This window comes from Lemur catta, chromosome 19, assembly GCF_020740605.2.
Source record: "Lemur catta isolate mLemCat1 chromosome 19, mLemCat1.pri, whole genome shotgun sequence".
In the NCBI taxonomy this organism is placed as follows: domain Eukaryota; kingdom Metazoa; phylum Chordata; class Mammalia; order Primates; family Lemuridae; genus Lemur; species Lemur catta.
Window position 1 is genome coordinate 22,712,310 of NC_059146.1, and position 26,807 is coordinate 22,739,116.

Genomic DNA, 26,807 nt, shown 5'->3' on the forward strand with positions numbered 1-26,807 from the left:
TGTGTGTGTGTGTGAGAGAGAGAGAGAGAGAGAGAGAAAGGGACAGAGAGACGGAGAGATGGTGGGCTCCCAGCCCACCCCCCAACTGTGTCCATCTGTGTGTCCCTGTTTGACAGTGTCTGTCTCTGTGTGTGACTTGGAGCGACATCGAGGCTGTCTGGGGACTGCGTGTGTGTGTGTGTGTGTGTGTGTGTGTGTGTGTGTGTGTGTGTAGTGGGTCTGTCCCAGGGACTGCGGCTGTGCTTCCCCACACCCACCCTCCCGTGCCTGGCCCGCCCCTCCCCCACAGGCCCGCTTCACCGGTCCCTCGTGTGTCTCTATCCCATGCGCCCCTCTCCCTGCCCCCAGGGGGGTCTGTGCGTGTAGGGGGCACTTGAGCCACTGGTTCTGCCCTCTGCCCGTGCGTAGGGCACGTGTGCTGAGCCAGGGCCGAGCTGCATGGGGAGCCGCATCTGCTTGTGTGTGCCACTTCTCAGCATGGGGAGGGGGGCTGGCTTCCCTGTGGGGGGGCCTCTGGGCTGGCTATGGAGAGGCCCGTGGACATGGGTACACGGGGAGGGGCTGAGTACCCGAGGGCCACCATGTACAGCAGCAGGCTCTGGGCTGTGGGATCCCGGGTGTGTGAGAGAGGACCTTGGGGGTGGGGGTGGGGGGAGTGGACGCCGCTGCAGTCTCCTGTGTGTGGGATCCAGCAAACAAGAGCTGGCCGCTGAGCTCCAGAGGCTGCTCAGGGTCGCCAAGGGATGGCCTGGGGGAGAGCATTGTGCCAGCTCCTGCAGGGCAGGTAGTCAGTAACAGGGAGCATGAATGGGGTGCTGCGGGGGCAGCTCACATTGGGGGAGGGGGTTAGAGGGGTCCGGGTAGGAGGTGGAGGGATGAGAATGGAACAGGGGAGAGTGGGGGGGAACTGAAGTAGGGGGAGGGTGGATGCCAGAGCACGGAGGGTGCAGAGAATTGGGGTGAGGAGGGAATGAGGGGAATGCAAACAGGACTTGGGGGTGGGGATTTGGGCCGTGTGGCAGCACGGAGAGGCTGCAGGGAAGGGATGTGAACTGCAGCTGCACGTAGAGGAGGCAGCGGGTGTGTGAGGAGCTGAATGGAGGCTGCAAAAGTAGAAAGAAGTTTTCACCGATGAGAAGGGGGGCGACTGGGGAGTATGAAAGGAGCCAGGGTGCTGTGGGGGATCCAGTGGGGTTATATACGGAGCTGGAGCTGCAAGAGGATGTGGGAAGGATGGAGCAAAGAGAGGGGAAGAGGTGGCATGGGAGGGGTGGCCAGGTCACCGAAGTCTGAGGAGAACACGCTGGGAAAAGGCATGTGGGACATCAGGGCAACGTGGTAGGTGAAGGGATGGTCGCGGGTGGTGTGAGGACTGATGGGGGTGGGTAGGGAGATGTGGACTTTAACAAGGGCACAGCGCAGTGGGGGATGAGGTGCAGGGAGGAGAAGGGGTGCATGGGAACCGGGTGGACGGAGAATAGAGATTCAGGAAGCTGTGGGGCAGGAGGGCAGTTGGGAAGTTCAAGCAGAATGTAGTGACAGGGGAGCACGTATAGCTGGGGATTGGGTGAAAAAGTCAAGGGGAGGAGAGAGGAGCATGCACAGGATGGGGCTTTGAGAAGGAGGGACAGGGGATGCTCTTCTGATCTGGGGGTGTCTGACCTATGGGGTATATGTGTTGCCTGTGAGAATTCAAATCTTGGCTTTGACCATTTTCTAGCTGATGTGATCTTGAACAAGTTATTTCTCTGTGTCTCAGTTTCTTCATCTATAAAATGGAAACAATAACAGTCAACCCCCCGCTGCCGGGGGCGGGCGTTGTGAGGACTAAATGAACAAGTAAATGTAAAGTGGAATAGTGTCTGGTGCTCAGCATTAAGTTCAGTGTTACTGGTTGCTGCTGTGTTATTGACATACGCTGGAGTAAGTTTCAGGTGCTGGAGGGGCATGCTCATGGTGAATTTGGAGTGGACATATATGTGCTTAAGGCATTTGGGTGCTGTGGAGTGGAGGGTATTTCTACTGCAGCAACCCAAGTAGTTTCTTGGTATTGTTGAAGAATATTACTGTGTGACCTCAGGCAAGTTACTTAACCTTTCTGTGCCTCTGTTTCCTCACCTGTAAAGTAGAGCTAGTACTTATCCCTACCTCAGAGGCTGGTTGTGAGAGGACAATTTCATATTTACCTGTGAAGGGTTTCAAATACTACCTAGCCCATAGCAAGTGCTCCTTACTGGCATATCATGGACCATGGCAGTTTTAGGGATTATATTGGGTGACATTTGGGGAAGGCTTATTTATGGGTGTGAGGCTATTGTGGGGGTAAACAAGAGATTCCAGGGGGCAGGTGAAAGACAGGGAGAGATAAGGCTTTGAATGCCAACAGCAAAGAAGGCTGCTGGCTGTTGGGAGTGCCTGGGGTGCTGGAAGGGGTATGGGAGTCACAAGGGCATGAGGGCTTGGAGGAGGTCCTCAGGGTTTGTGGCAGGGACAAAAGTGGGGATGAGGACATCACAGAATGCATGGTTGGGAGCAGGCAGCTCTGACCTCTGAACCAATTTCCACCGACCCTGTCCACTCACTGTTCGAGCCCTCTTGGCCTCATTTCTCCCTTCCCCTCCCCCTTCCCCTTCCCTCATTCAGCCCTTTCAACCCCCATCCTCCTTGTCTGCCAACCCCTGCTCCACCCAGCTACTAAGGTGGCTGCCCCCTGGGCTGAATATAAAACCAGGGGGAGGAAGACATGGCAAATATGGTGTGGATATGTTTACTGGACCGTGATGAACTCTGAGCAAGGATAATTGCTGGGGTATGTACATGTGTGCACATGTGTTGTTTGCACGCTGAGGCACGATGAGGAGGGTGGGGCAGGGAGGGCATACACACGCCCATCCAGAACACCTCCACCATGGTGCAAATGTATGGATTTTACAGTGGGAGTCGTGGGGGTCATGGGAGTATACAGGAGTGCTTGTGGGGGGGTGGTACCAAAATACAGTAGGAGCACGTTAGGTATCATTGGCGTGTTCTGGGATGTGTTCAGGGGGTGTGTTATGGGAATATACTGCGATCAGAGTGAGGGGGAGTTATTATTGGAGCATACTGGGATGTGTGGGGGTGTTACTGAAATATACTGGAGTATTCGTAGAGGGATTTTTTGCTGAATTTGTGGGGGTAGGTAATTGGGGAGCATGCTTGGCTATTATTGGAGTGTGTTAGGGCCACATGGATATTACTGAAGTCTGGATATCGTTGGAATACACCAGGATGTGTGATGGTGGCGGGGAGTTGCTACAAGTATGCACTGGGACGGGCTTCAGACATCCCTGAAGGATACTTGGGGCATAGCAGGGCACACATGCTGGTGGCTCCTGGGTATTCTTGGGTATTCTGAAGGCAGTGGGGTTGGAGCCAGGGTACGTGAGTCTTCTTGTCGTATGCCAGGGCGTTGGACCCTCCTGGAATGGAATGGATGTGTATTCCGAGGCATACAGCGGTGATGTCAGGCATTTGGGGCTGATGTTCAAGAGAGCCTGAGCAGGTGTTGAGACAAATGAAATGTATTTAAGTTTCATTGACATTTACTGGGTATGTGAGTCTTATCCAAATGTGCTGGTGGGGTTTGGTGGCTTCACTGGGGACTATCAGCATATTCATGAGTAGTCTGCATTTTACTAGAATATACTGACTGCATGCAGGAGATACATTCGAGATGCAGCGGGGAATACAGAGACTGTCAAAGTGCGGTCTGCTGGAACTTTGCAGTAATGAAAATGTTCTGTATCTGCACTGTCCAATGTGGTAGCCACAAGCCACATGTGGCTACTGGGCACTTTGAAATATGGCCACTGTGACTGAGGAACTGGATTGTTTGATTTAATTTTGATTAACTTTCCTAAAAATAGCCACGTGCAGCTAGGGGCCACCATATTGGACAGTGCATAATAAGCAATATTACAATATGCTTGGGGACCTTGGGAGGTGTTACTATAATATGTATACAGCAAAGGAGTTTGGAGGGCTATCATTGAAGTACATGTCCTCTTGACTTAATATCTTGATCTAAGGACTGAACGAATCCTACTGAGCACATACTATGTGCCAGGCACTGTGCTAATTACTATATGCATGTGACCCCCATTGAACTCCCACAGCAACCCCACCAGGTAGAGTCTGTGATTGTCTGCCATTATAGATGAGGAAACGAAAAGGTTAAAGTCATGGGCTCAAGGTCACAGACAGGAAGTGGCTAGCAGGGACCCAAGCCCAGCTGTCTGGTAATCAGGAGGCTTAGCTCCCATCCTTCCCACTGTGCCTGGCGCAGGGTGGGCTCGGTAACTACTTGCTGAATGGATGGGTGGATGGATGCGTGGACGGATGAATGAGGAAAGAGTGAGTGGGAGAGAGAGCACTCCGGGCTCTTCGGGGGAGGCCTGTCAGGGCTGCTGCAAGCATACGCACACGGAGTGGGTGAGAGAGATGCTAGGAGGTGCAGGGGATCGGGCACTGGGTTGCCGGGTGGGGCACCGGCTGTGTCTCATGATCCCTTCTCCACCCCCCACCCCCCATCCCTCCTGCCTCCCTGCCAGCGATTACATCATTAAGGAGAAGACAGTCTTGCTGCAGAAGAAGGACAATGAGGGGTTTGGGTTCGTGCTGCGAGGGGCCAAGGGTGAGTGCCAGCTGAGGAGGGGATGGGAGAAGGGCACTGTGACCCTGGGAGCAGGGCCAGGTGGGGGGGATGGAAAGGAGAAGGGACCCCAGCCCGCCCACCACCCCACCCTGGGGTGCTGGTCCCTCAGCTACGGTGAGGCCTCCGTGACTTGGGTCTGAGCCCCATCCCCTGCTCGGCCTCTCCACCCCCTCCCCTCCGACCCCGCCGGCTCCTCCCCGTCTGCAGCGCAGACCCCCATCGAGGAGTTCACCCCCACCCCGGCCTTCCCGGCGCTGCAGTACCTGGAGTCAGTGGACGAGGGTGGCGTGGCATGGAGAGCTGGACTGCGAATGGGAGACTTCCTCATCGAGGTGAGTCCTGGCCCCCTCTTCCCTGGAACCCTGGTGACAAATCCCCAGGCCAGGCTCCGGCTGCCTGCCCCCAGATTCTCCTTTGGCACCAGGCTTCCCAGCCCCACTGCCCACCCTCCAGCTAGCCTCTGCTTCCTTCAGCGACTGAAGAATCTCAAAAGAATGGCACAGAGATGTCCCCAGTGCACGTGTGTGCACGTGCACACACAATACAGGAGGACAAGGAGGAACAGAGAAGTGAATAGGGTGGGCCAAGCCTCTTCTCAACCCTAGGGCCAGGAGAGTTACAGGGAGAGGGACATGGGGACAAGAGAGGCAATGGTATGAAGGGTCAGAGGGTCATGGACAGGGCAAGGTAAGAGGCCAGTTCACTGGGGACTCTAAAGTTGAAAGCAGCCCTCCTCTCATCTACTCTGTGTCATTTCGGGTGTGTCTGTGCCACAGGTGAACGGGCAGAATGTGGTGAAGGTCGGACACCGACAGGTGGTGAACATGATCCGCCAAGGGGGCAACACGCTGATGGTCAAGGTGGTGATGGTCACCAGGCACCCGGACATGGATGAGGCCGTCCATAAGAAAGGTGCTCCACCACTGCGGGCCAGGCCTGGGCACCCCACTGCCACCAGACTGAGACCCTCAGGAGTCGTGATGACTGGCCCTTACCACCCAAGGCCTTCCTGTCCCCAAAGCTGCTTGTTCATGACCTTTCTGGGGAGAAACTGAGGCAGGGAGGGCTCAGCATGCTGGCGGTGGCTATTCCCCCACCTCTGGGAGCACTGTGGTGGTGGAGCGAGTGGAGGCTTCTCCCCTGAGACCCTGATGCCTCCCCATCACCTTTGCAGCACCCCAGCAGGCTAAGCGACTCCCACCCCCAACCATCTCCCTGCGGTCCAAGTCTATGACCTCGGAGCTGGAGGAGATGGGTGAGCCTACGCGGCTGCTGCAAGGGCCGGGAGGGAGAGGGCAAGGTGGGCTGGACCGTCCCTTGAGTTTGTTAGTGTTGTTAGTTACCAGGGGTCTTGTCCTCATCCTGTCCCCCAACCCATGGGTCGGACTCTCTGGCCTGCGTGTGTGTCGCGGGGAATGGGTGTCTGAGAGCCTGCTTTCCTCTGTCCTCTTGTATCTGTTTCTCTGTTGGGGTCTCTCTCAGGGTCTGTGTGTGACCCTCTCTGCGGGTCGTGCTGTCTCCTTACTTCTGTCCCACCTCGCCCCACCCCAATTCTCCATCTCTCCCTCCACTAGCTCCCCCAAACCCCCAATAACAGAGGAAAGCGAGCCCCGCCCTCCAGACGAGGCCAAGTGGACCTGGGGGGTCCGGTTTCCCCTGAGTTGGGCGGCTCTGACAGCTGACCGCCCCCACCCCGGGGGCCCCAAGGGAGGTGGGTGTTCCAGAGAGTGGGCCCCTCGCCTTCCCCAGTCGTCCTAACTCTTGGCTCCTCTACTGCCTCCCCCCCGGGCTAGTCTCCCCCTGGAAGAAGAAGAGTGGTGAGTGGGCACAGGACTGGTGGGAGGGCCCGGGTCTCCCGAACCCGCCGGCGGACTAGCCCCCTCCCGACCCCGGCCCCTCACTGCCCCACTCGCGCTTGCGCACGCCCGCTGGCCACGCCCACTGGCCCGCACCCTCTGGCCACGCCCACTGGCCGAGCCCGCTCCGTCGTGTCCGGCAGGGGCGCCCTGGCTTCATCCGTGTCCTTTGCCCACAGAGTACGAGCAGCAGCCTGCGCCGGTACCCAGCATGGAGAAAAAGCGGACCGTGTATCAGATGGCTCTCAGTAAGACTGCCCAGCCCTGCTCCCAGGGCTGCCCGCCCCCCACGTCCCGGGCCTCGGGGTGCCACGTCCACTCCACCCCCTTCCCTCCCGCGCACCCTTCGGCCACCTCTGAGCTCCTCACCCTCATACCCCAAGGAGGCCACAATCTCCCCACTCCCCCTTCCCACGACAGCTGGCCGATGCCCTGCGCTCACCCCTTCCCGTCCCCGGGTGCGGCCTGCTGGCCCGGGAGCTTGTGTCTCCCAGCCCGACTGCCCGTCCACCAGCACGCAGCCAGGGCTGCCCTTCGCTGGTTCGTACAGGTGCTCTGTATGAACAAGAGCTCCCAGCGGCCAAAGCAAACTTCATTTCACTGTCTTCCCACCCCCGTTCACCTCCCCTAGACAAACTGGATGAAATCTTGGCCGCAGCTCAACAGACCATCAGTGCAAGCGAGAGTCCTGGGCCTGGTGGCCTCGCGTCCTTGGGCAAACACCGACCCAAAGGCTTCTTTGCCACTGAGGTAGGCGGCTTGGGGCGGGGGTGCACACACCACCCTGGAACTACATTGCTTTTTCCTTGTGTCACGTGCTGGTCCTGGAGGGGTGACACACCTCCTGGGGTTCCCTCCTTTCTCCCCACCTTGAGGGCCCCCTTTCCTCTCTGCCCATCCTCTTCCTCCTTATCCCCTGCCCCCAGATGCCATCTCTCTCCTTTCCTCTTTCCACTTGCCATCCCTGCTCATGCTCACTTTCTTGTCCCACCTCTTCCTGTCCTTCTCTGTCCCACCTCCATGTTGTCACCGATGGAGCTCCCCCAGGGTAATAATAGGTGCTCAGGACGTGGTAATTATCATCTCTGTCCCCACTCTGCTTGCTTTTTCCCACAAAAGGCTACCCTACAGTGGGTATTGATCATTTTTAGATGCTGCCTTTTACCTGGATTATCTCATTTGTTCTTTAGAATCATCCTGTGAGGTTTGCACAGTTGTTGACCCATTTACAGAGGGGAAAACTAAGGCTCAGGGGAGCAGGGTTCAATTCAAGCAGTCAGGCCTCTGAACCCATGGTCTGGCCATAGTCCTGGCTATGCTGGTGGGGCTCTGCCGGCCCCTTCCGGGTTGTCTACCCCACCGGGCTGTGCCCCGTCACAAGAGCAAATTCCCCACCAGGGCTGTCAGCGCCACTGCCTCTAGCTGTCCCCTCCAGAGGCCACACTCTGCCCTACCTCTCCTTAGTGCTTCCTTCTCTGCCCAGGCCCTGCGCTCTGGCCAAAGCCACCACCTAGTGGCCAAGGGGCCATTTACTCTAAAACTGGGTTCTTTGGGCTTGAGGGGGCCGTGGACTGGCATAGTCCTTCTTAGATAATACTTATAAATGCATAAAGTAAAATATACAAGATAACAAAAGAAGTTACACTAAAATATAGTTAGCAAAATATTTTTAAAAAGCAAAATTTGGGATATCATAATATCAGCTTTTCACCAGCATGTTAGACAGCAAGATCAGGCGGTGGATCTTAACGGCTCTAATTTTAAAATCTTGAGGCACATAAACACTATTTTGAAAAGTCTGCGCCACTGCAATAGGATATGGAAATAGCTGCGATGTCTACTGAGGATGCAGCGTAGGTCTTGCTGAGACGCGCAGGGTTTCTTGCTTACATCCTGAATTGAGGAAAGGTTGAGTTTTCGTTGGAGCATAATGAAAATAAAGACATGTTTTTTTTTTTCTTGTCCAAGGGCACAAGCACCCCAAAGTCAGTCCACATGCCCACCCCCAAGGATTAGACCACCTGCTCTAGAGCGTCTTGTACTTTTATAAGAATCAAGCACAGGGGACAGATTTTGCACCAAGACTCCTAGAATTTCTTTCTGATTTATAGGTGGTGGGTCCTCGGCCACTTCTCAGGGCCTGGAAGAGTGCCCTGTGGGCTGCAGGCCCTCACTTTGCACTGGGCCTTGGTTTCTCAAAGAATTTGAAATCCCTGCAGCTGTTAAGGGGTCACCTCCTGAGCCCACCTTCCCTCGGGCTCAGTGTAAGTGTCCAAAGCACATGAGCATCAGAGCCAGGCAGGACATGGTTTCAAATCCTGACTTCCTCTAGCTTACTGCGTCGTTTTGGACCACACTGCTTAAATTTCTGCGTCTCAGTTTCCTGCTCTGTAAAATGGGGTTAAAGCTAAACCTTGCTGGGCTTGTAGGAGGATTAAATGAGATCAACTCCCAGCACAACAGGCTCTCGACAAGTGGTGGCTTCCTTCTTTCCCCCATTTCCTCAGTCTGAGAGATGTTTTTCTTGTGCCCTCTGATATGAGGAAGTCATTCCCACCTTCCCCAAAACATTTACCCTGGAGTTTTTGAAACTTCCTATCTGGCTCTGAGTTCCACAGACACCCAGGCCATCACCTGGGGACATCAGCTGGAATCTAGCCCAAACACCACTTCTTATTTCTTAATCCCCTCTGCTGCCTCTTTCTCCAGTCCTCTTCCAGCCTGTTCTTGAATGCCCTTGAAGACAGGGAGCTCACCACCTACCGCTGCAGTTATTCTATGTGTGGAAGGACCTTTTACAAAGTTCTTCCTTAAATGGAGCCCAAATCTTATCTGAACTGGCCTCCTACCTTTTTGTCATTGTTTTCTCCTTCTGTCATCTTCTTCTGTCCTCACTCTCCCTCCAGTACGACCTCACAGGCCTCAGCAAACTTCTCGACAACCACCTGGGAAGGAGGGAGGGGCAGGAGAGGGAGAGAGAGCATCCCCGTTTGACAGATAAAACAGTCTCAGAGATTTGAATTCACTTGCCTGCGGTCTCTCAGCAAGTGCATATGAAATCAAAACCAAGATCCGAGTCCTCTTCCCCTACACCAAGGTTTCTAACACCCGCACTGTTGACACAGTTGGTCCTTGTTATTTCTGGCTCTGCCTTTGCGAATTCACCTACTCGCTAAAATTTATTTGAACCCCCAAATCAATATGCACAAGTTTTTTGTGGTTATTCCTAAACACACACACAGCAGTGAAAATTTTGAGTTGCCCTATGTGCACGCACCCAGATGGGGTTGAATGAGGTGATGTTCTGCCTTCTCATTTCAGCTCTTATATTGTGAACAAGAGTTCTTTTCTTGGTCTATTTGGTGCCATGTATTTTTACATCTTTGTGCTTTTTATTGGTGATTTCAATGTTTAAAATGTCCCCCAAGCACAGTGTTGAAGTGCCGTATAGTGTTCCTTAGTGCAGGAAGCCTGCAATGCACTTTAAGGAGAAAATACTCGTATTAGATAAGCTTCGTTCAGTGAGTTAAAGGGCTGTTGGCTGTGCGTTCCATGCGAATCAATCAACAATATATATTAAGGTGTCTTTCAACAGAAATACACATAAAACAAGGTTGTATATTGATTGGTTGACAGAAATGTGTGGCAACTTCATAGAACATACCAGAATTGACTATACTTGGGGCTGCATACTTCTTTGTTGTGGAGGCCTGTCCTGTGCATTGTAGGATAGTCAGCAACATCTGTGGCCTCTACCCTCTAGATGCCAGTAACGAATGTCTCCAGATACTGCCCAATGTCCCAAGGAGGGCACAATGACCTCTCATTGAGAGCCACTGACCCACACCATTCTAAGAGTAAAAGACTTTCAGCCCTGGGTTTCCCCTAAGTGGGCTTTGATTCAGGATGCCACCGTATTCGCTCCTTCATTTATTCAGTATTTATTTGAGGCCTGGAACATACCCTCAATGATGCCATTTCTTCATGCCACCTTCCAACTGCATCTCACTCTCCTCTCACTCTGAATTTCCCTCCCTGGGGCTGTAAACCTCCCCCAGGTGTTTCCCTCAGACAAATGTGGATTCAAATCCTGACTTCCTCTAACTCACTGTGCCACTTTGGACCAGGTTACTTAATTTCTCTGTATCTCAGTTTTCTGTTCTGTAAAATGGGGCTTAAGCCAACTGTGCCCAGTTCTCACGAGGATTAAATGAGATTAACTGTAGCACAGCAAGCTCTCAACATGTGGTGAGCCCCTCGGGCTAGAAAATAAACTAGAGACCCCACCTTCATCACCAGTGAGCCCTGCATGTGCCCCAGAGACCCCACAACAGCGTATCAGACCGAGTGCAGAGTCTCTGATAAGAGATTAGAGCAAGTCCCATTTTCATTCATTTAACAAATATACTGAGCGCCCATAAAGTGCCACAGTGCTAGGCCCACCACCCTGTGTAAACTCAGTTGCAGGACAGCCAAGATCCTGGTACTCATAGAACTCACCATCTGAGCGCCAGAGAGCCCCTGCCCCAAGATGGGCCCCAACACCAGCCAGTAACAAAACCAGCTGCTTACCCGCCCCCACCTCCTACACATGAATCTCACAGGCACTCAGCTGAGTTCTACTGCGGGGCCCCTTTCCCTGTGTCTAGGAGCCCAATGGTCATTTGCCCTGTAGAATCCCCCCTTGTCTTCTCTCACTTCTTGGATCTGTCCCTGGGTTACCCCCAAGCCCTCCCTCTCTCGTTGGGGGCTCTCTCTGTCCCCATCTCTGCCCCTTCCCACCTGCTATTCTGATCTTTCTCACCCTCCCCAGAGGCCCCTTCGAGAGGTTTCTGCGTCTCGGTGCCCCTCTCTCGGCGGCGTCTGGTCTCATTCTCCTGTGTCTCTCTCTCCCATTCTTTTTGGTTTCTTTCCCATCTTGACTCTCCTGCCCGAACCCTCTGCATCGAGACCAGAGGCAGGGCCGGGGCACATGGTCACCCAAGGCTTCTGGGTCAGGTCTGTACAACAGTGAACAAGGGCAAAACATTGTATAAGCTGCCACTATTTAAGGACTTGGAAACTGGGAGATGTCAACCCTTCCCCAAAGACACAGTCTGGCCTGCCGCCTACGGGAGGCGGGGAGGAGACCCGCGGAGAGCCCAGGCAGATCCGCTGTGGGTCAAGGCGGTTCTTGGGCTGTGTCTCCTAGGGCTCAGCTGTCCGTCTGTCTGTCCTGTCTGTACGGCTCTGGCTTTCTCAGCTACCGTCTCTGTTGCCCGACCACTGACACCGAGGGCTCCCTTGTCCCCCCAGTCTGTGCATGGGTGCCGGTTTCAGCCTGTCTCTCACTCAGGCTGGGAATCTCTCACTCTGTCCTTGCTCTGTCTTTCCCTCCTGGGGCTGCTCCGGCGCTGTCCTCATCAGGGTGGTCGGGAAGGCCTTTCCCTCCCCGCCCCTCTGGGCCCCTCTTGCTTCCCCGGCTGTTCCAATTCTCTTGTCCCTCAGTCATCTGTCCCTCCCGCTTCTGCACCCAATCTCTGCCTCCCCCTCCTCCACATCTCTCATTCTCCTCATCTTTCTCTCTCCCCATCTCTGTGCCCCCACCTCTGTCTCTGTATACCCATCTCTCTCTCCCCATCTCTGTCTTTGTCTCCCCATCTCTGTCTCCCCATCTCTGTCTCTGTCTCCCCATCTATGTTGCAGTCTCCCCACTTCTGTCTCTGTGTCCCCTTCTATCTCTGTCTCTCCATCTATCTTCCTCCCTGTTCTCTCCCCCAGCCCCTCTCAGGGGCTGTCTCCCTAGCAGAAATGTCCCAGCCCTTTGTCATTCCTCGCCCCAGCACCAGGGCGCGCACAGCCATTGAGGAGGTGACAGGGTAACCGGGCCCGCAGGCCGGCTCTCTGAGGGGGTAGTCTGCCCGGCAGCCGGTGACGTCATGAGCAGCTGGCTCGTTCTGATTGGCTTCGCCCTCTGCGCGGGAGAGGATGTTCCCCGTAGTTGGTGGAGGTCAGCCTGCCCCCTCTGGAGTCCGCCGCCTCCTCAGACAGTGTTAATGGCTGTTCCTTCATTCTGACGCCTCGGTCGCTCTGACCCTTCTTATGTCAATCTAACCCATTTTTTGAGCCTTCCTCTTCCACATCGAAGTGTCTTTTGTCAGTTTGCGAATCTAACACCCCCTGGTCACTCTCATCCTCTTCAGTCGGGGCACCCCTCCTCTGTCACTCTGAACCTTCCCTGTCGCTCTAACTGCTCCACTGTCACTCTAACCAGTTCCCTCTGATCCTTCTCTGCACCCTGACCCTTGCCCTGTCAACTTTGACCCTTCTCATCATTCTCACCCCTCTGCTGTCATCCTGGCCCCTCCCCATCACCCTGACACCCCCAGTCCCTCTGACCCCACCACCTCCCCTTCCTCCTCTCCTCAGGATTCCTGTCCTCTGGACTCTCCTCTCAGCCTTCTCAGCAGCCCTGCAGCCTTTCTGCCTGGTCACATCCCCTTCTCCTCCCTCTTTCCACCCCTCCGTTCCCCCCTGTCATTTGATCTTAGCATTTTCTAGCCACTCTGATCTGTTTTCTCTGATGCCTCTTTAATCTCCTCCTTAGTCACTGGCTGATCTAGGACAAGACCCTTCTCTCTCTGATCCACAGCCAGTTTCATTATCATCCAAATGGATATAATCAGCCCTAACTCTCGGGCTTGTTCAGGGATTTGGTGTGGACATAGGCAGAAAGCAGTGGGCAACATGGCTCGCGCAGAAGCCTGCCTTCCCTCTGCACCAGCGCCCACCGTCTTTGTCTTTTGCAGGGCTCTGCCCCCTGACATGCACAGCCAGCTGCAGGACAGGACAGAAAACCCAGCAGGGTATTGGCTGAGGCTTAAGGAGAAGGGGGAGGAAAGGAACATTCAGAAAAATCGAGAAGAATTGGGCAGGCTGAGACTCCGGGAAGAGCAGAATGGCAGGAAATCCGTCAAAGTGGGGATGTGTTCAGGAGACACCTCCTGGCGCCTTCTTGGAGCTGGCCCTGTGCTGTTTGACGGGGATGTTCAGAGGAAAGGGACTGAGGTCTTGCCCTCGGGGTCCTCCCCGTATCTTTCAGGGTGTCCTGTATCGCCTCCAGTGAGTCTTCCATTCCACAAATATTTATTGAGCACCTACTATATGCTGGAGTTGATACTGGGCTCTGAGGGTGTAGGAATGAACCAAACAAGGTCACTTCCTTTAGGGAATTTACATTTAAGGGGATGAAATGTAGCAGAATTGGGTTCTGTTGTATATGAGAAAAAGAAACCAAATAACAGCGGCTTGATTGAACAAGATAAGTGGTTTTATCTCTCTCATGTTAAAGTAGTCTGGAGTAGGGAGTCTCAGGCAGGTTGGCAGCCTCCATGATCATGAAGTCCTAGAATCCTTCTCAATTTCTGCTCCCCCATCCTAGCCTTGCTTCCAACCACAAAGTGGCTTCATAGTCCAAGTTGGCTGCTGGTGCTCTAGCTATTGCACTAGCGTTCCAGGTACCAGGAATAAGGAAAGGTAGAAAGGCAGAGGGGCAAAAGAGGGCACCTTGCTGTCTCTTGGGTTACCTCTGAGTCTTCTGAGAAGTAACATACAACACTTCGACTTATGCGTCTGGCCTGGCCTCCATCACATGGCCACACCTAGCTGCAAGAGAGGCTGGAAAGTGTAGTCTCTCAATAGGTGCCAAATAAGATTGGTGTTTTCTTGACAAGGAAGAAGAGTAGAATGGGTACTGGGTAGGCCACAAGCCCAGGTAGACAGACAGTAAACAAGCAGGCAAATAATTACGATGACTCCAAACTGGCACAAGTTAAGGGAGTTCTGATGCAGAATAACAGGAGGAAGCCTCTCCAGGGAGGAGACCTTGGGGCTGAAGTCTGAAGGAAACCTGAAACTTTCAGGCCTCACCCAATCCCACCTTTCCAAAGTCTGTTATTTTCCATCCCTTAGCCCCTGGCTCCTCTGCTGAAAACACATCAGCCTCCTTACTATTCCTTGAGCATGCCAGGCTCCCTGTCACCCCAGGGCCTTTGCATCTGCTGTTCCCTTTGCCTGCAATACTCTTCCTCTGCATATCTGTACAGCTCCCTTTTTCACCTTCAGGAGTTTGCTCAAATAATATTTTCTCAGTGAGGCTTTCTTTGGCTACCTTGTTTTGTTTTACTTATCCATTATTGTATTTTTAGACAGAGTCTCGCTCTGTTGCCCCAGGTAGAGTGCAGTGGCATCATCATAGCTCACTGCAACATCAAACTCCAAGGCTCAAGTGATCCTCCTGCCTCAGTCTCCAGAGTAGCTGGGACTACAGGCATACACCATTACAGCCACAGCCAGCTAATTTTTTTTTTTTTATTTTTAGTAGAGACAGGGTCTCACTCTTGCTCAGGCTGGTCTTGAACTCCTGAGCTCAAGCAGTCTTCCTACCTCAGCTTCCCAGAGTGCTAGGATTATAGGTGTGAGCCACCACCCCTGGCCATGCTGCCTTATTTTAAATTATACTCTTCATCTCTCCCATCCCTTACCTCCATCTGACCTATGTTATATTCTACCAATTTCTTTTGTTTATGGCCTGCCTGCCCTTCATGCAGGCTGGGGTGTTTGTCTAATCTGTTGCATCTGCAGCAGCTAAAACAGCCCCTAGCACAGAGGAGATACTCAGTAAATATTTGTGGAATGAATGAATGAGACACACATAGAAATAGTCCCAATCCAGGGTGGTGAGTGCAGTGAGAAGGGTAATACAGGCCCTAGGAAGGACTAGACTAGCGTCATCCAATAGAGCTTTCTATGATGACAGAAATGTGCCATCTGCGCTGTCCAATACAGTAGCCACCAGCCACAGGTGACTTGAACACTTCAAATGTGGCCAGTGCAATGGAGGAATGGAATTTTAAAAATTAATTTGAATTAATTGAAATTTACATCTGAATGGCTAGTGGCTACTATACCGGTCAATGATGACCTAAAGGAAGGGGGCAGTCAGGCCAGGGAGGATGGCTAGGGTGACAAGAATTTTCCCAAGCAGAGCACAGCACAGAGAAAGGATGTTGCAGGCAGAGGGACCAGCACATGCAGAGGCTCAGGGGTGAGAAACAGCACAGGAAACTAAGAGAACTGGGAAGATGTGAATGGTGGTGGTGGGGGCGGGGAAGGAGCAGAAGGGGGCGTGGCCAGAAGAGAAGGCAGTGAGGGGCCCATCCCAAAGGTGGGGACCTCATCCCGAGAGGGTTTCCTTTCTCTGCACTTCGGATCTCAAAGATGGAGAAGGAGACACACAGGGTCACCTGGAAGAGGCTGGGGAGTCAGGGCCCAGCAGTGCCTGACATTGGCAGGTTCTCAATCATTTATTCATTTGTCATGATCTTGTGGAAAAGCAGGCTCTGTTTGGGGACTGGGGACTCAGCAGGGAACAAGAGAGAGAAAGTCGCCACCTTCAGGCAAGTTTCATTATGAACATCTGCGAGCCTTTGACACTTTTGCCTTTCCTCCTAAAAAAAAAATTAAAGTTTGTATTTTATGATTTTGTTGGTGCAAAGATGAATGTTATCCAGGCTGGATTATATTCAGAATTTTTTTCCTTCTACTATGAAAAGAAATGAAAACATTTCTCCTTAGAAGTATCGTGAGCCCTAGACACTGCAGCTCAGTGCCTGGGGTAAGCTGGCTCTGCCTTCGGGCAGCTTCCAGGCTAGTGGCGGACACAGATGACAGACAAGCAAGCAAACAGGGTGGTTTCAGGTGGAGATAGGTGCGGTAGAAGAAAACGGGGCAGGGAAATGCAGCAGAGAGTGACAGGATGGGCAGGGAAGATCTCGCTGAGGAGGGGACACCTGAGTGGGAAACTGAGAGATGAAAAGGAGCCTGTGACAATACGAAGAAAGCCATTGCAAGGAGAAGAACCAGTGTTCGCAAGCAAGGATAGACCTGGGGCTGATGGCGGAGTAGGGGGAGGTGGGATTAGGGGGCACAGAGGGAGCAAGTGGGAGATGGAGTCGGGAAGCGGATCACACAGGGTATTTTGGTGCCAGCCTCCCAGAATGAGAGCTTGAGGTGCCAAGGGTTTGCTAAGGGGGAACCCTCGTGGAGTGGCCCCTTCTGGAATCTGTCTCCAGCCTGATCCCACGGGGAGCCCTGGAGTGTGAACCGCACCCCAGAGTTAGCCCTGCTTGGAACCTCCGCGTCAGTCTGTCGTGCGCTGTGGGCTGCTCCAGGAGGCGGGGGCACGGGACCACCTGGGCCAGTCGGCGCCTTTGTAGAAGGGTGATTCTCCAGAGCGGCAGGCAGGTGGCACTCACAGCAGTGGGCGATGGGTGCAGCATCCAGGTGGAGGGGACCTGGAGGGGCACCAGCAGCGTCCCCCACGGAGGGCCTTGTAGACACCAGTTGGGGATCCAGATCCCCTTCTAACTGATGCGGGGTGTTCCTGTAGGGTTTCAAGCAGGGCAGTAGCACACCCTGAATTTCTTTTTGACTCTTGTGTGAAAACAGACCAGAAAAGGGGGGTGGGGGACAAGGGGACAAGGGTGGCAGCAGGGAAACGAGGGAAGAAGCTACCGTGGCCATCCAGGTGAGCAGCGGTGGGGACTTGGACGTGGGCAGGGGCTGGAGAATTCAGTGCCCAGATGAATGATCCTACGGGAAGTAGAGCAGGCAGGGTCCACATGGTCTGCTTTCTTCTCCTTTCTCCTGGTGCCCAGATTCAGAAAGCTTCCCCCCACACACACACCCCTTCCACTCCTTCACACCGCTCTCCCTTCCTGCAGGGGCTTGTGAAGGAATGCGGATGGCTGTGTGGAGAAGCCACCAGTCTTCAGCCCTGACTGATCTTTCTCTGCTATCTTTTCTCTCTCCCCCACTGTCTGCTGCCCCGAAGTCGAGCTTCGATCCCCACCACCGCTCCCAGCCAAGTTACGAGCGTCCTTCTTTCCTGCCTCCGGGACCTGGGCTCATGCTCCGGCAAAAATCAATTGGTATGTCACCCGGAAGGGTAGTTATGAGGGATCTGGGGGTTAGGGGAGGCCGGGAGGGTGACAGTTTATGGGCGAAGCAAGGGAGCTTAGAAATGTTCTTTTCTGCTTCCATATGTGGCCGTAGTTCCACCAAGTTGGGGAAAGAATTCAGGCTTTGGAGTTGGGCAAACTTGAGTGTGAATCCTGGCTGCTTTCCTTCCCAGCTGTGTGACTTGGGGCAGGTGACTTCACTTCTCTGGGCCTGAGGCTTTGCATCTAAAAAATGAGGACACTATTGCCCCTGCCTGGATGCAGTGAGCTGAAGCCCCCAGCACAGACCCTGGTTCCTTCTCTCTTACACCTGATTTTCCATCCATTCATTCATTCTATCATACAAATGTTTGTTGAACACCTCCCACGTGCCAGGAATTGTTGCAGACTGCTGGGGATGTGTCAGTGAGTAAAGGCTCCTGCCCTCATGGAGCTTATCTCCTAGCACGGAAAGACAGACAGTGGATCTAAGGAAGATAAACATGAAAATTATATAGTATGCTATTATATAGTATATATTTTATATATAGCAGCGGTAAGTGCTATGGAAGAAAAGGGGGAAAAGGAGTGCTGGGGGTCATGGCAATATCTGGAGGCAAGACATTCCAGGCAGAAGGAACAGCCTGTGCAAAGGTCCTGAGGTAGGACTGAACCTGGTATGTTTACAGAACAGGGAGGAGGCCAGTGTGGCCAGAGCTGAGTGAGCACCGGGCATGCGGGCAGAGAGGGAGACAAGGACCTAGATCCTGCAGGTTCTGGTGGGCCATGGCGAGGACTTGAACTTTTACTCTGAACAGAGGAAGGACATGAGCTGACTTAGATTTGAACAGAATCCCTCTGGTTGCTGTCTGGGGACAAGACTGGGGGTGAGAGGGCAAGGGCAAAGCTAGGAGCCCAGAGAGGAGATGACAGCAATTGCTGTCCAAGTAGGAAATGATGTTGGCTGGCCCCAGGTGGTGACTCTGGAGGGGTGAGAACGTGTTGGATTCTGGATACATTTTGAAGTAACAGGATTTGCTGGTGAACTGGATGTGAGTGGCGTGAGGAAGAAAGCCACCAAGGAAGACTCTAAGGTTTTCAGTCTAAGCAGCTAGAAGGATGGAGCTGCTGTTTGCTGCAGTGAGGGGGGCTGTGGGCTGGGAGGGGACTGCTGGGGAGATCAGGAGCTTGGTTTGGAGCTTTTGGGGTTTGAGATGCCTGTGCAGCAAGCAGCTGGATGCAGGCGTTTGGATATAGCGGCCTGGAGCTCAGGGGAGAGGGTGGCCCCAGACACAAATGTGGGAGTTAACAGCAGAGAGGCAGCGAATGAAGCTGGACGCTGGTTGACAGAATAGTCCCGGGGGGGGGGTGCCAACGACTGCGCCCTGACAGTTGAGAAGGAGGCAAAGACTGGACTTCTCCAAGCCTCCTCGAGTAGTTCTGCCCATTGGACCCAGCTTTTCCCAGCTTCCTGAGTTCGCAGTCCACCAGTGTGAGTCTCGCACTGTGAGGTCTGCCTGCGTCTCATAGTTCACCTAATGTCTTCCCTGGAAATCAGCTCCCTCTTTCAGTGCTAAGCGATTCTGTCTGTAAAATCACTGGTTTGACATGCTAACTGCCCTTCATTCCCGCATATACATGAGAAGAAACATGTAGCTATGCACACAAACATGATGATCCCTTCCCAGCTCCAGCCAAGCTTGCTCACCCAACACCAGCACTAGCATTGCTGAGCCCTTTCGTGAATTGGAAAAGGGCGCCCCCTTATGGCTCGGGGAGGAAGCTCAGCTGAATTTCGCAGCCCCGCTTTGCCGCGGTTTGCAGGTGTGCAGTAGAAAGCAGATTGCGGTTTATCCCAGCTGGGGAAGCGCTGGGCTAGTCCACGTGCAGTTCTTAGTATATACTAGGTGCCATGATTAATAATTATTATCGTGGTTCTATGGGATAAGGGAGCAGGGAGACCCTTCCCCCAAGGCCCCTCCCAATCCTCTGTGTCTCCCCAGGGGCAGCAGAAGATGACAGACCCTACCTAGCACCCCCAGCCATGAAGTTCAGCCGCAGCCTGTCTGTGCCTGGTTCTGAGGACATTCCCCCACCCCCCACCACGTCCCCACCGGAGCCCCCCTATAGCACACCTCCAGCCCCCTCCTCCTCAGGCCGCCTCACCCCCTCCCCTCGGGGAGGCCCCTTCAACCCCAGCTCAGGTGGCCCCCTCCCCGCCTCCTCCCCCGCGTCCTTTGATGGGCCCTCCCCTCCCGACACCCGCGTGGGGGGCCGTGAGAAGAGCCTGTACCACAGCGGTCCCCTGCCCCCCGCCCACCACCACCCGCCGCACCACCACCACCACCACCACGCCCCGCCCCCCCAGCCCCACCACCACCACGCCCACCCCCCGCATCCCCCGGAGATGGAGACCGGCGGCTCCCCAGACGACCCTCCACCCCGATTGGCTCTGGGGCCCCAGCCCAGCCTGCGAGGTTGGCGGGGCGGCGGGCCTAGCCCGACCCCGGGGGCGCAGTCCCCGTCGCACCACGGCGGCGCGGGCGCGGGCGGCGGCCCCTCCCAGGCCCCGGCTCTGCGCTACTTCCAGCTGCCCCCGCGGGCGGCCAGCGCGGCCATGTACGTGCCCGCCCGCTCGGGCCGCGGCCGCAAGGGCCCGCTGGTCAAGCAGACCAAAGTGGAAGGCGAGCCCCAGAAGGGCGGCGGCCTCCCGCCCGCGCCCTCGCCCACGTCCCCGGCCTCCCCGCAGCCGCCGCCCGCCGCGGCCGCGCCCTCGGAGAAGAACTCCATCCCCATCCCCACCATCATCATCAAGGCTCCGTCCACCAGTAGCAGCGGCCGCAGCAGCCAGGGCAGCAGCACCGAGGCCGAGCCCCCCACCCAGCCCGAGGCCGCGGGCGGCGGCGGCTCCTCGCCGAGCCCCGCCCCGGCCATGTCGCCGGTGCCGCCGTCCCCGTCGCCCGTGCCAACACCCGCCTCGCCCAGCGGCCCGGCCACCCTCGACTTCACCAGCCAGTTCGGAGCAGCCCTGGTGGGGGCGGCCCGGAGAGAAGGGGGCTGGCAGAACGAAGCCCGCCGGCGGTCCACGCTGTTCCTCTCCACCGACGCCGGGGATGAGGATGGTGGCGACAGCGGGCTGGGCCCAGGGGCGGCCCCGGGTCCCCGGCTACGCCACTCCAAATCCATCGACGAGGGCATGTTCTCCGCCGAGCCCTATCTCCGGCTGGAGTCTGCAGGCGCGGGCAGCAGCGGGGGCTACGGGGGCTACGGAGCGGGCAGCCGAGCCTACGGGGGCGGCGGGGGCAGCAGCGCCTTCACCAGCTTCCTGCCCCCGCGACCCCTGGTCCACCCGCTGACCGGCAAGGCCCTGGATCCAGCCTCCCCGCTGGGGCTGGCCCTGGCCGCCCGAGAGCGGGCGCTGAAGGAGTCCTCGGAGGGCGGTGGGCCCCCCCAGCCCCCTCCAAGGCCCCCATCGCCCCGCTACGAGGCGCCGCCGCCCACCCCGCACCACCACTCGCCCCACGCCCACCATGAGCCAGTGCTGCGTCTCTGGGGGGCCTCCCCGCCGGACCCCGCCCGCCGGGAGCTGGGGTACCGGGCAGGGCTGGGCAGCCAGGAGAAGTCCCTTCCGGCCAGTCCGCCAGCTGCCCGACGCTCCCTGCTGCACCGCCTGCCCCCGACAGCTCCCGGGGTGGGGCCCCTCCTGCTGCAGCTGGGGCCCGAGCCCCCGCCTCCGCACCCCGGAGTGAGCAAGGCCTGGAGGTCCGGAGCCCCCGAAGAGGCGGAGCGGCTGCCCCTGCACGTGCGGTTCCTTGAGAACTGCCAGCCCCGGGCCCCTGCGGCGGCCGGAAGGGGGCCCCCCCTCGGAGGACGGGCCGGGGGTCCCGCCGCCCAGCCCACGCCGGTCTGTGCCCCCCTCCCCGACCTCCCCGAGGGGCAGTGAAGAGAACGGGCTTCCGCTGCTAGTCCTGCCGCCGCCTGCCCCCTCGGTGGACGTGGAAGACGGCGAATTCCTCTTTGTGGAGCCGCTGCCTCCTCCCCTGGAGTTCTCCAATAGCTTCGAAAAGCCTGAGTCGCCCCTAACACCTGGGCCTCCCCACCCGCTGCCTGACCCGCCCACTGTGGCCACCCCCCTGCCCCCTCCTCCACCCCCAGTTGTGGCCACCGCTCCTCCCACGCTGGACTCCACTGCATCCAGCCTGACATCCTATGACAGTGAGGTGGCCACGCTGACGCAGGGGGCCCCTGCCACTTCCGGGGACCCCCCTCCGCCAGGCCCACCTGCTCCTGCAGCACCGGCTCCTCCCGCCCCACAGCCTGGCCCAGACCCCCCACCTGGCACGGACTCTGGTATTGAGGAGGTGGACAGTCGGAGCAGCAGCGACCACCCCCTGGAGACCATCAGTAGCGCATCCACACTGAGCAGCCTGTCTGCTGAAGGTGGCGGCAGCGCAGGGGGCGGTGGTGGTGGAGGGGCTGGTGTGGCGAGTGGCACAGAGCTTCTGGACACCTATGTGGCCTACCTGGACGGCCAGGCCTTCGGGGGCAGCGGTACTCCTGGCCCACCATACCCTCCGCAGCTCATGACTCCCTCTAAGCTCCGGGGCCGGGCACTGGGAGCCAGCGGAGGCCTGCGGCCTGGCCCCAGTGGGGGACTCCGAGACCCTGTCACCCCCACCAGCCCCACTGTCTCAGTGACAGGGGCTGGAACCGATGGGCTACTGGCCCTGAGTGCTTGTTCAGGACCCTCGACAGCGGGAGTAGCTGGGGGTCCGGTGGCTGTAGAGCCAGAAGTCCCACCAGTGCCCTTGCCGACAGCCTCCTCCCTGCCTCGGAAGCTGCTGCCCTGGGAAGAGGGCCCGGGCCCACCGCCACCACCCCTGCCCGGGCCCCTGGCCCAGCCTCAGGCCTCAGCCTTGGCCACAGTAAAAGCCAGCATCATCAGTGAACTCAGCTCCAAGCTTCAGCAGTTTGGGGGCTCCTCGGCAGCGGGCGGTGCTCTGCCCTGGGCTCGAGGAGGCAGTGCGGGAAGCACGGACAGCCACCACGGGGGACCCAGCTATGTCCCTGAGAGGACCTCCTCCCTGCAGCGGCAGAGGTGAGCAGGGGCTGGTGGCTGGCAAGGGAGGCCAGAGGGGCCAATGTGGTGGTTACCAGAGTCCACCTTCCCCATAGGTGTGTCCCTTTAGGGTCTCAAGGTGGCAGAAAGAGAACAGAAACCGGGCTGGCTTGCAGCAGTTCCCCTCACAGAAGCGTGCTTTCACAGGTGCTTTAAACTTCGCTTTATCGCAGTAGCTTCTGTGGTCTCCTCCCATCACCATCACAACCCACAGCCCATGATGAACAAAAGTTATTAACAAGAGACTGGATCAAGTCTGTTTCCTTGGTAGGCTGTCAGTTCTTTCTGACAGTCCCTGAAATCTGGGAGTCCCCTGAACCTGGTATGGCTCAAGATGTGCTGCTTTAGGGCACAGTGGTTCCAGGTGTGGGTGTGGAGCCCACCTCTTGGCTTCCAGTCCCAGTCCTGCACTTTCTCGCTAGGTGGTCTTAGGCAAAGGAATCCCCCTCTCTGTAGAAGGGGGATGGCACAGTGCCAGCCCAAAAGGGTTTTGAGAGGATTTCATGTGGGCCATTGTTATAACATGACATGGGGTAGGAGAGGAGCCATGTCTAGATGGGGACATACAGAATGTTGCAGAAGTTTCCCAGAGCAGCTAGTTACCTGGGATGGCCACAAAGTTCAAGCCATTCAAGACCTCATGTTAGAGAAAGTTAGTTACATTCCTGATTCATACACACCGAGGGTGGCAGAAGATTTTTAAATCTCCTTGTCCATCTGCAGAGTTCACTCTAATTCTGTTTGAGAGCCTGATATCATTATGGTTAACATTCAAATGTGGGCTTATTAGGCCTTTGAGACCTTAATGCAATTCATTGGCTATTCTTACGTATTCTGGGTAGAGGAGAGTACGCTTAGTCAACAAACGCTATCCGTTATGGATTTATTACCTGCTGTGTGCTGGGCGCCCTTCTGGGTGTTGGGACCCCACAGTGCACAAGACATGCAAAGCACTGCCCCCATAAGGCTCATAGTCTACCGAGGCAGGGGTTGCAAACTAATTGCAACCACCCTAAAAAAAATATGACAATGACAATAGCAATAATGGGATGGTTAGAGAAGTTCTCTTAAATAACAGGCAAATAACAAGCAGAGAGTGGAGGAGGGGAGGGAGCAAAGTCACAGGCTACCTGGGGAAGGTTGAGCTGGGCAGAGGTTACAGCCAGTTCAAGTGCCCTGAGGTGGAACCATGCTGGAGGGAGCCAAAGGGATGAGGGGAACATTTTTCTCCCCTTGTTTCTTCTCTCTTTCATCTCCCTCTCTCCATCTCTCTCTCTCTCCTGTTCCCTTCCTTCTCTCTCCCTCGGATGATCACCCTCTTTTCGTTTCTCTCGCACCGTCTCCCTGTCTCTCACTTTGCTATGACTGGCCATAACCTGAAAGGCAGTATAGGATAGTGGTTAAGAGCTCAGACTTTGGTGCCATGTAACCAGGCTCTACCACTTCCTGGCTGTGTGTCCTTAGGCAAGTTACTTAACCTCTCTGTGCTGATTGATAATAGTAACCTGCATCAGGGCTGTCATGGGGATTAAATTGAGATGTGATGTGGAAAGCACTTAGAACAATGCCTGGCACACGTGAGCATTAGTAAGTGGTGGCGATTATTATTATTATCACTTAATGTCTCTTTTTCTTTCATCTTTCATGACTGTCACCCTCTCCCTGTCCTCTCATCTTTCTCTCCCTTCGTTTCTATCCTGACGTCCTTCTTACTCCCTTGCTCCTTCCATCTCTTCCCATCTCTTCTCCATCTCTCTACTCCCACCCTTATGTCTCTCTTCCTCTCTCCCTGTATCTTGACCTTTGCCCCTTCCTCACCCCTGCCCTCAACCCCTCCCCTCCTCCCTCCACCCCTGTCCCCTTGTCACATTCCAGACTCTCCGACGACTCCCAGTCCTCACTCCTCTCCAAACCCGTCAGCAGCCTGTTTCAGAACTGGCCCAAACCACCTCTGCCGCCGCTCCCTACTGGAACTGGGGTCCCCCCTTCAGCTGCTGCGGCCCCAGGGGCCACCTCACCCTCGGCCTCCTCCTCCTCCACGTCCACCCGCCACCTCCAGGGCGTGGAGTTCGAGATGCGGCCCCCTCTGCTCCGCCGGGCCCCCAGCCCCTCGCTGCTGCCCACCTCGGAGCACAAGGTCAGCCCCGCGCCCAGGCCCTCGTCCCTGCCCATCCTGCCTTCTGGACCCCTCTATCCAGGCCTCTTCGACATCCGCGGCTCCCCCACTGGAGGGGCAGGAGGCTCAGCTGACCCCTTTGCCCCTGTCTTTGTGCCACCACACCCGGGGATATCCGGGGGGCTTGGAGGAGCCTTGTCAGGGGCCTCCCGCTCCCTCTCACCAACCCGCCTGCTTTCGCTGCCCCCGGACAAGCCTTTTGGCGCTAAACCTCTGGGGTTCTGGACCAAGTTTGACGTGGCCGATTGGCTTGAGTGGCTGGGTTTGGCCGAGCACCGAGCCCAGTTCCTGGACCACGAGATCGATGGCTCCCACCTGCCTGCCTTGACCAAGGAGGACTATGTTGATCTGGGTGTGACCAGGGTGGGCCACCGCATGAACATTGACCGGGCTCTCAAATTTTTCCTGGAGAGGTGATGGCTGGCCTGGACGGACCCGCCCGTCCATAGAACCCTTGAGCCTGCTGGCCTCTTGACCTCTGACCCCGGACCGTCATTCTCTCCCCGGGCCAGGGACTCTGCTCAAACTGCGCCCTGCCCTTATCTACCAAGGCCGGAGGTCACCAGGTGACCTGATCCAGGCTGGACATTTGCACCTCACAGGAGGGGGGCAGCTGACACAAGACTGTGCGTGTGAAGCGGGGAGCAGAGGGGGGGAATGGAAGAAATCACAGAGGGGGATGGAGAAGGAGGGAAGGGCCGATTCTGGGGGGAGGGGACAGACAGAGCCATAGAGGGTCAGCCCTGAGCCTGATTGGATGGGGACCATCCCCCAGGCCACAGGGGAAGGGGGTGCCCTCAGATTCCACCACCTGCCACCCCTCTAACAACCCTTCCCACCCTCTCCAGGCCCCTCAGCTCTCCCCACCTCCCCTCTGCCCAGCACACACAGCTGCCCCCGAGCCTCTTGCACGCTCCGTTGCACGCCTGCTCGCCTCTCTCCCCATCCCTCCGCTTCCCGGGCTGCAATTTTGCACAAATTTGCCCTCTCGCTGTCTTGCACACTCTGCCTTTGCTTCCGGCTTGCAAGGCCCCCTCCGCTCTCAAATACACTCTGTTCTCCTCGCACACGCTGCATTTCTTTCCTCCCCTCAAGGCCTCCTGCTCTGTCTGTCACTTGCTTACACACTTTCCCCTGGGACTGTCCCGTTCACGCCTCGTTCCATAATCTCTCCAGACCCCCCGCCGCTCACTCTGAACCCTTGCTGCAGACACACTTGGGACACATTTTCCCTCCCCACTCACAGCCTCTGCATCCGTATTTATTCTCTGGCGTTCTCGTCTCTTTGTTCAACCATCGCACACTGGCTATTTTGTGCAATCCCCCCCCCACACACACTCTTACCTCCATTTGTTTAAGTTGAAGCACTTTCCCTTCTTATCTTGAGCCCCCAAATTCTTCCTCTATCCACCTCTCCCTCTCACGACACTCCTACCCCTAACCTTTCCCTCCCCCTCTTGCACTGTCACTTTTTGTCACACTTTTGCACACTTGCCTCCCAGGAACTGTGTTTTTCTCACAAATGCTCATTCCTCCCTTCTCTGCCAGCTCCCACTCCCTTGCACCCCCTTCTCTTGCAGGTGTTTGCCTATCTCCGTTCTTGATTTCGTGGACCCTCTTGCACACTTGCTTTTGCACACACTCCCTCCCCGGCACTGTCAATGCTCCCTGGAAGCCTTTTGCTCTCCCCTAACAACGCCCTTGCACACCGTGGCTTTGCTGCACATGCCTTCTTGTCTTTCCTAGCTGGATGAGAACCCTGCCACCTCTTTGCTTTTGCACACTTGTCCCCTTCCACACGCTCTTGGGCTGTAACTATCGTTTCTTTTCCTGACACCCTTATTTTTTGTTCCTGTCAAGGAGCAGCTCATGCAGCCATTCTGACTTTTTCTCTTACCTCCTCACGCTTTTCTCTTTCTGGTGAGAGAAGACCCTATGCACACTGATTCCTGCTCACCATGCTTCCACACTTCTTCCTCTCCCT

General features: G+C 56.0%; 1 protein-coding gene across 1 annotated transcript in view; it reads left to right on the plus strand.

Annotated features, from left to right (window-relative positions):
* Positions 1–25,240, plus strand: part of SHANK1 (SH3 and multiple ankyrin repeat domains 1) — a 43,949-nt gene extending 18,709 nt beyond the window's left edge. Inside the window, 10 exon segments of the mRNA XM_045531040.1 lie at positions 4,590–4,672; positions 4,901–5,025; positions 5,470–5,605; positions 5,868–5,948; positions 6,729–6,797; positions 7,181–7,299; positions 17,423–17,519; positions 19,532–21,381; positions 21,383–22,626; positions 24,523–25,240. Coding sequence (XP_045386996.1) covers positions 4,590–4,672; positions 4,901–5,025; positions 5,470–5,605; positions 5,868–5,948; positions 6,729–6,797; positions 7,181–7,299; positions 17,423–17,519; positions 19,532–21,381; positions 21,383–22,626; positions 24,523–25,240 — 4,522 coding nt within the window.
* The last annotated feature ends 1,567 nt before the right edge of the window (positions 25,241–26,807 follow it).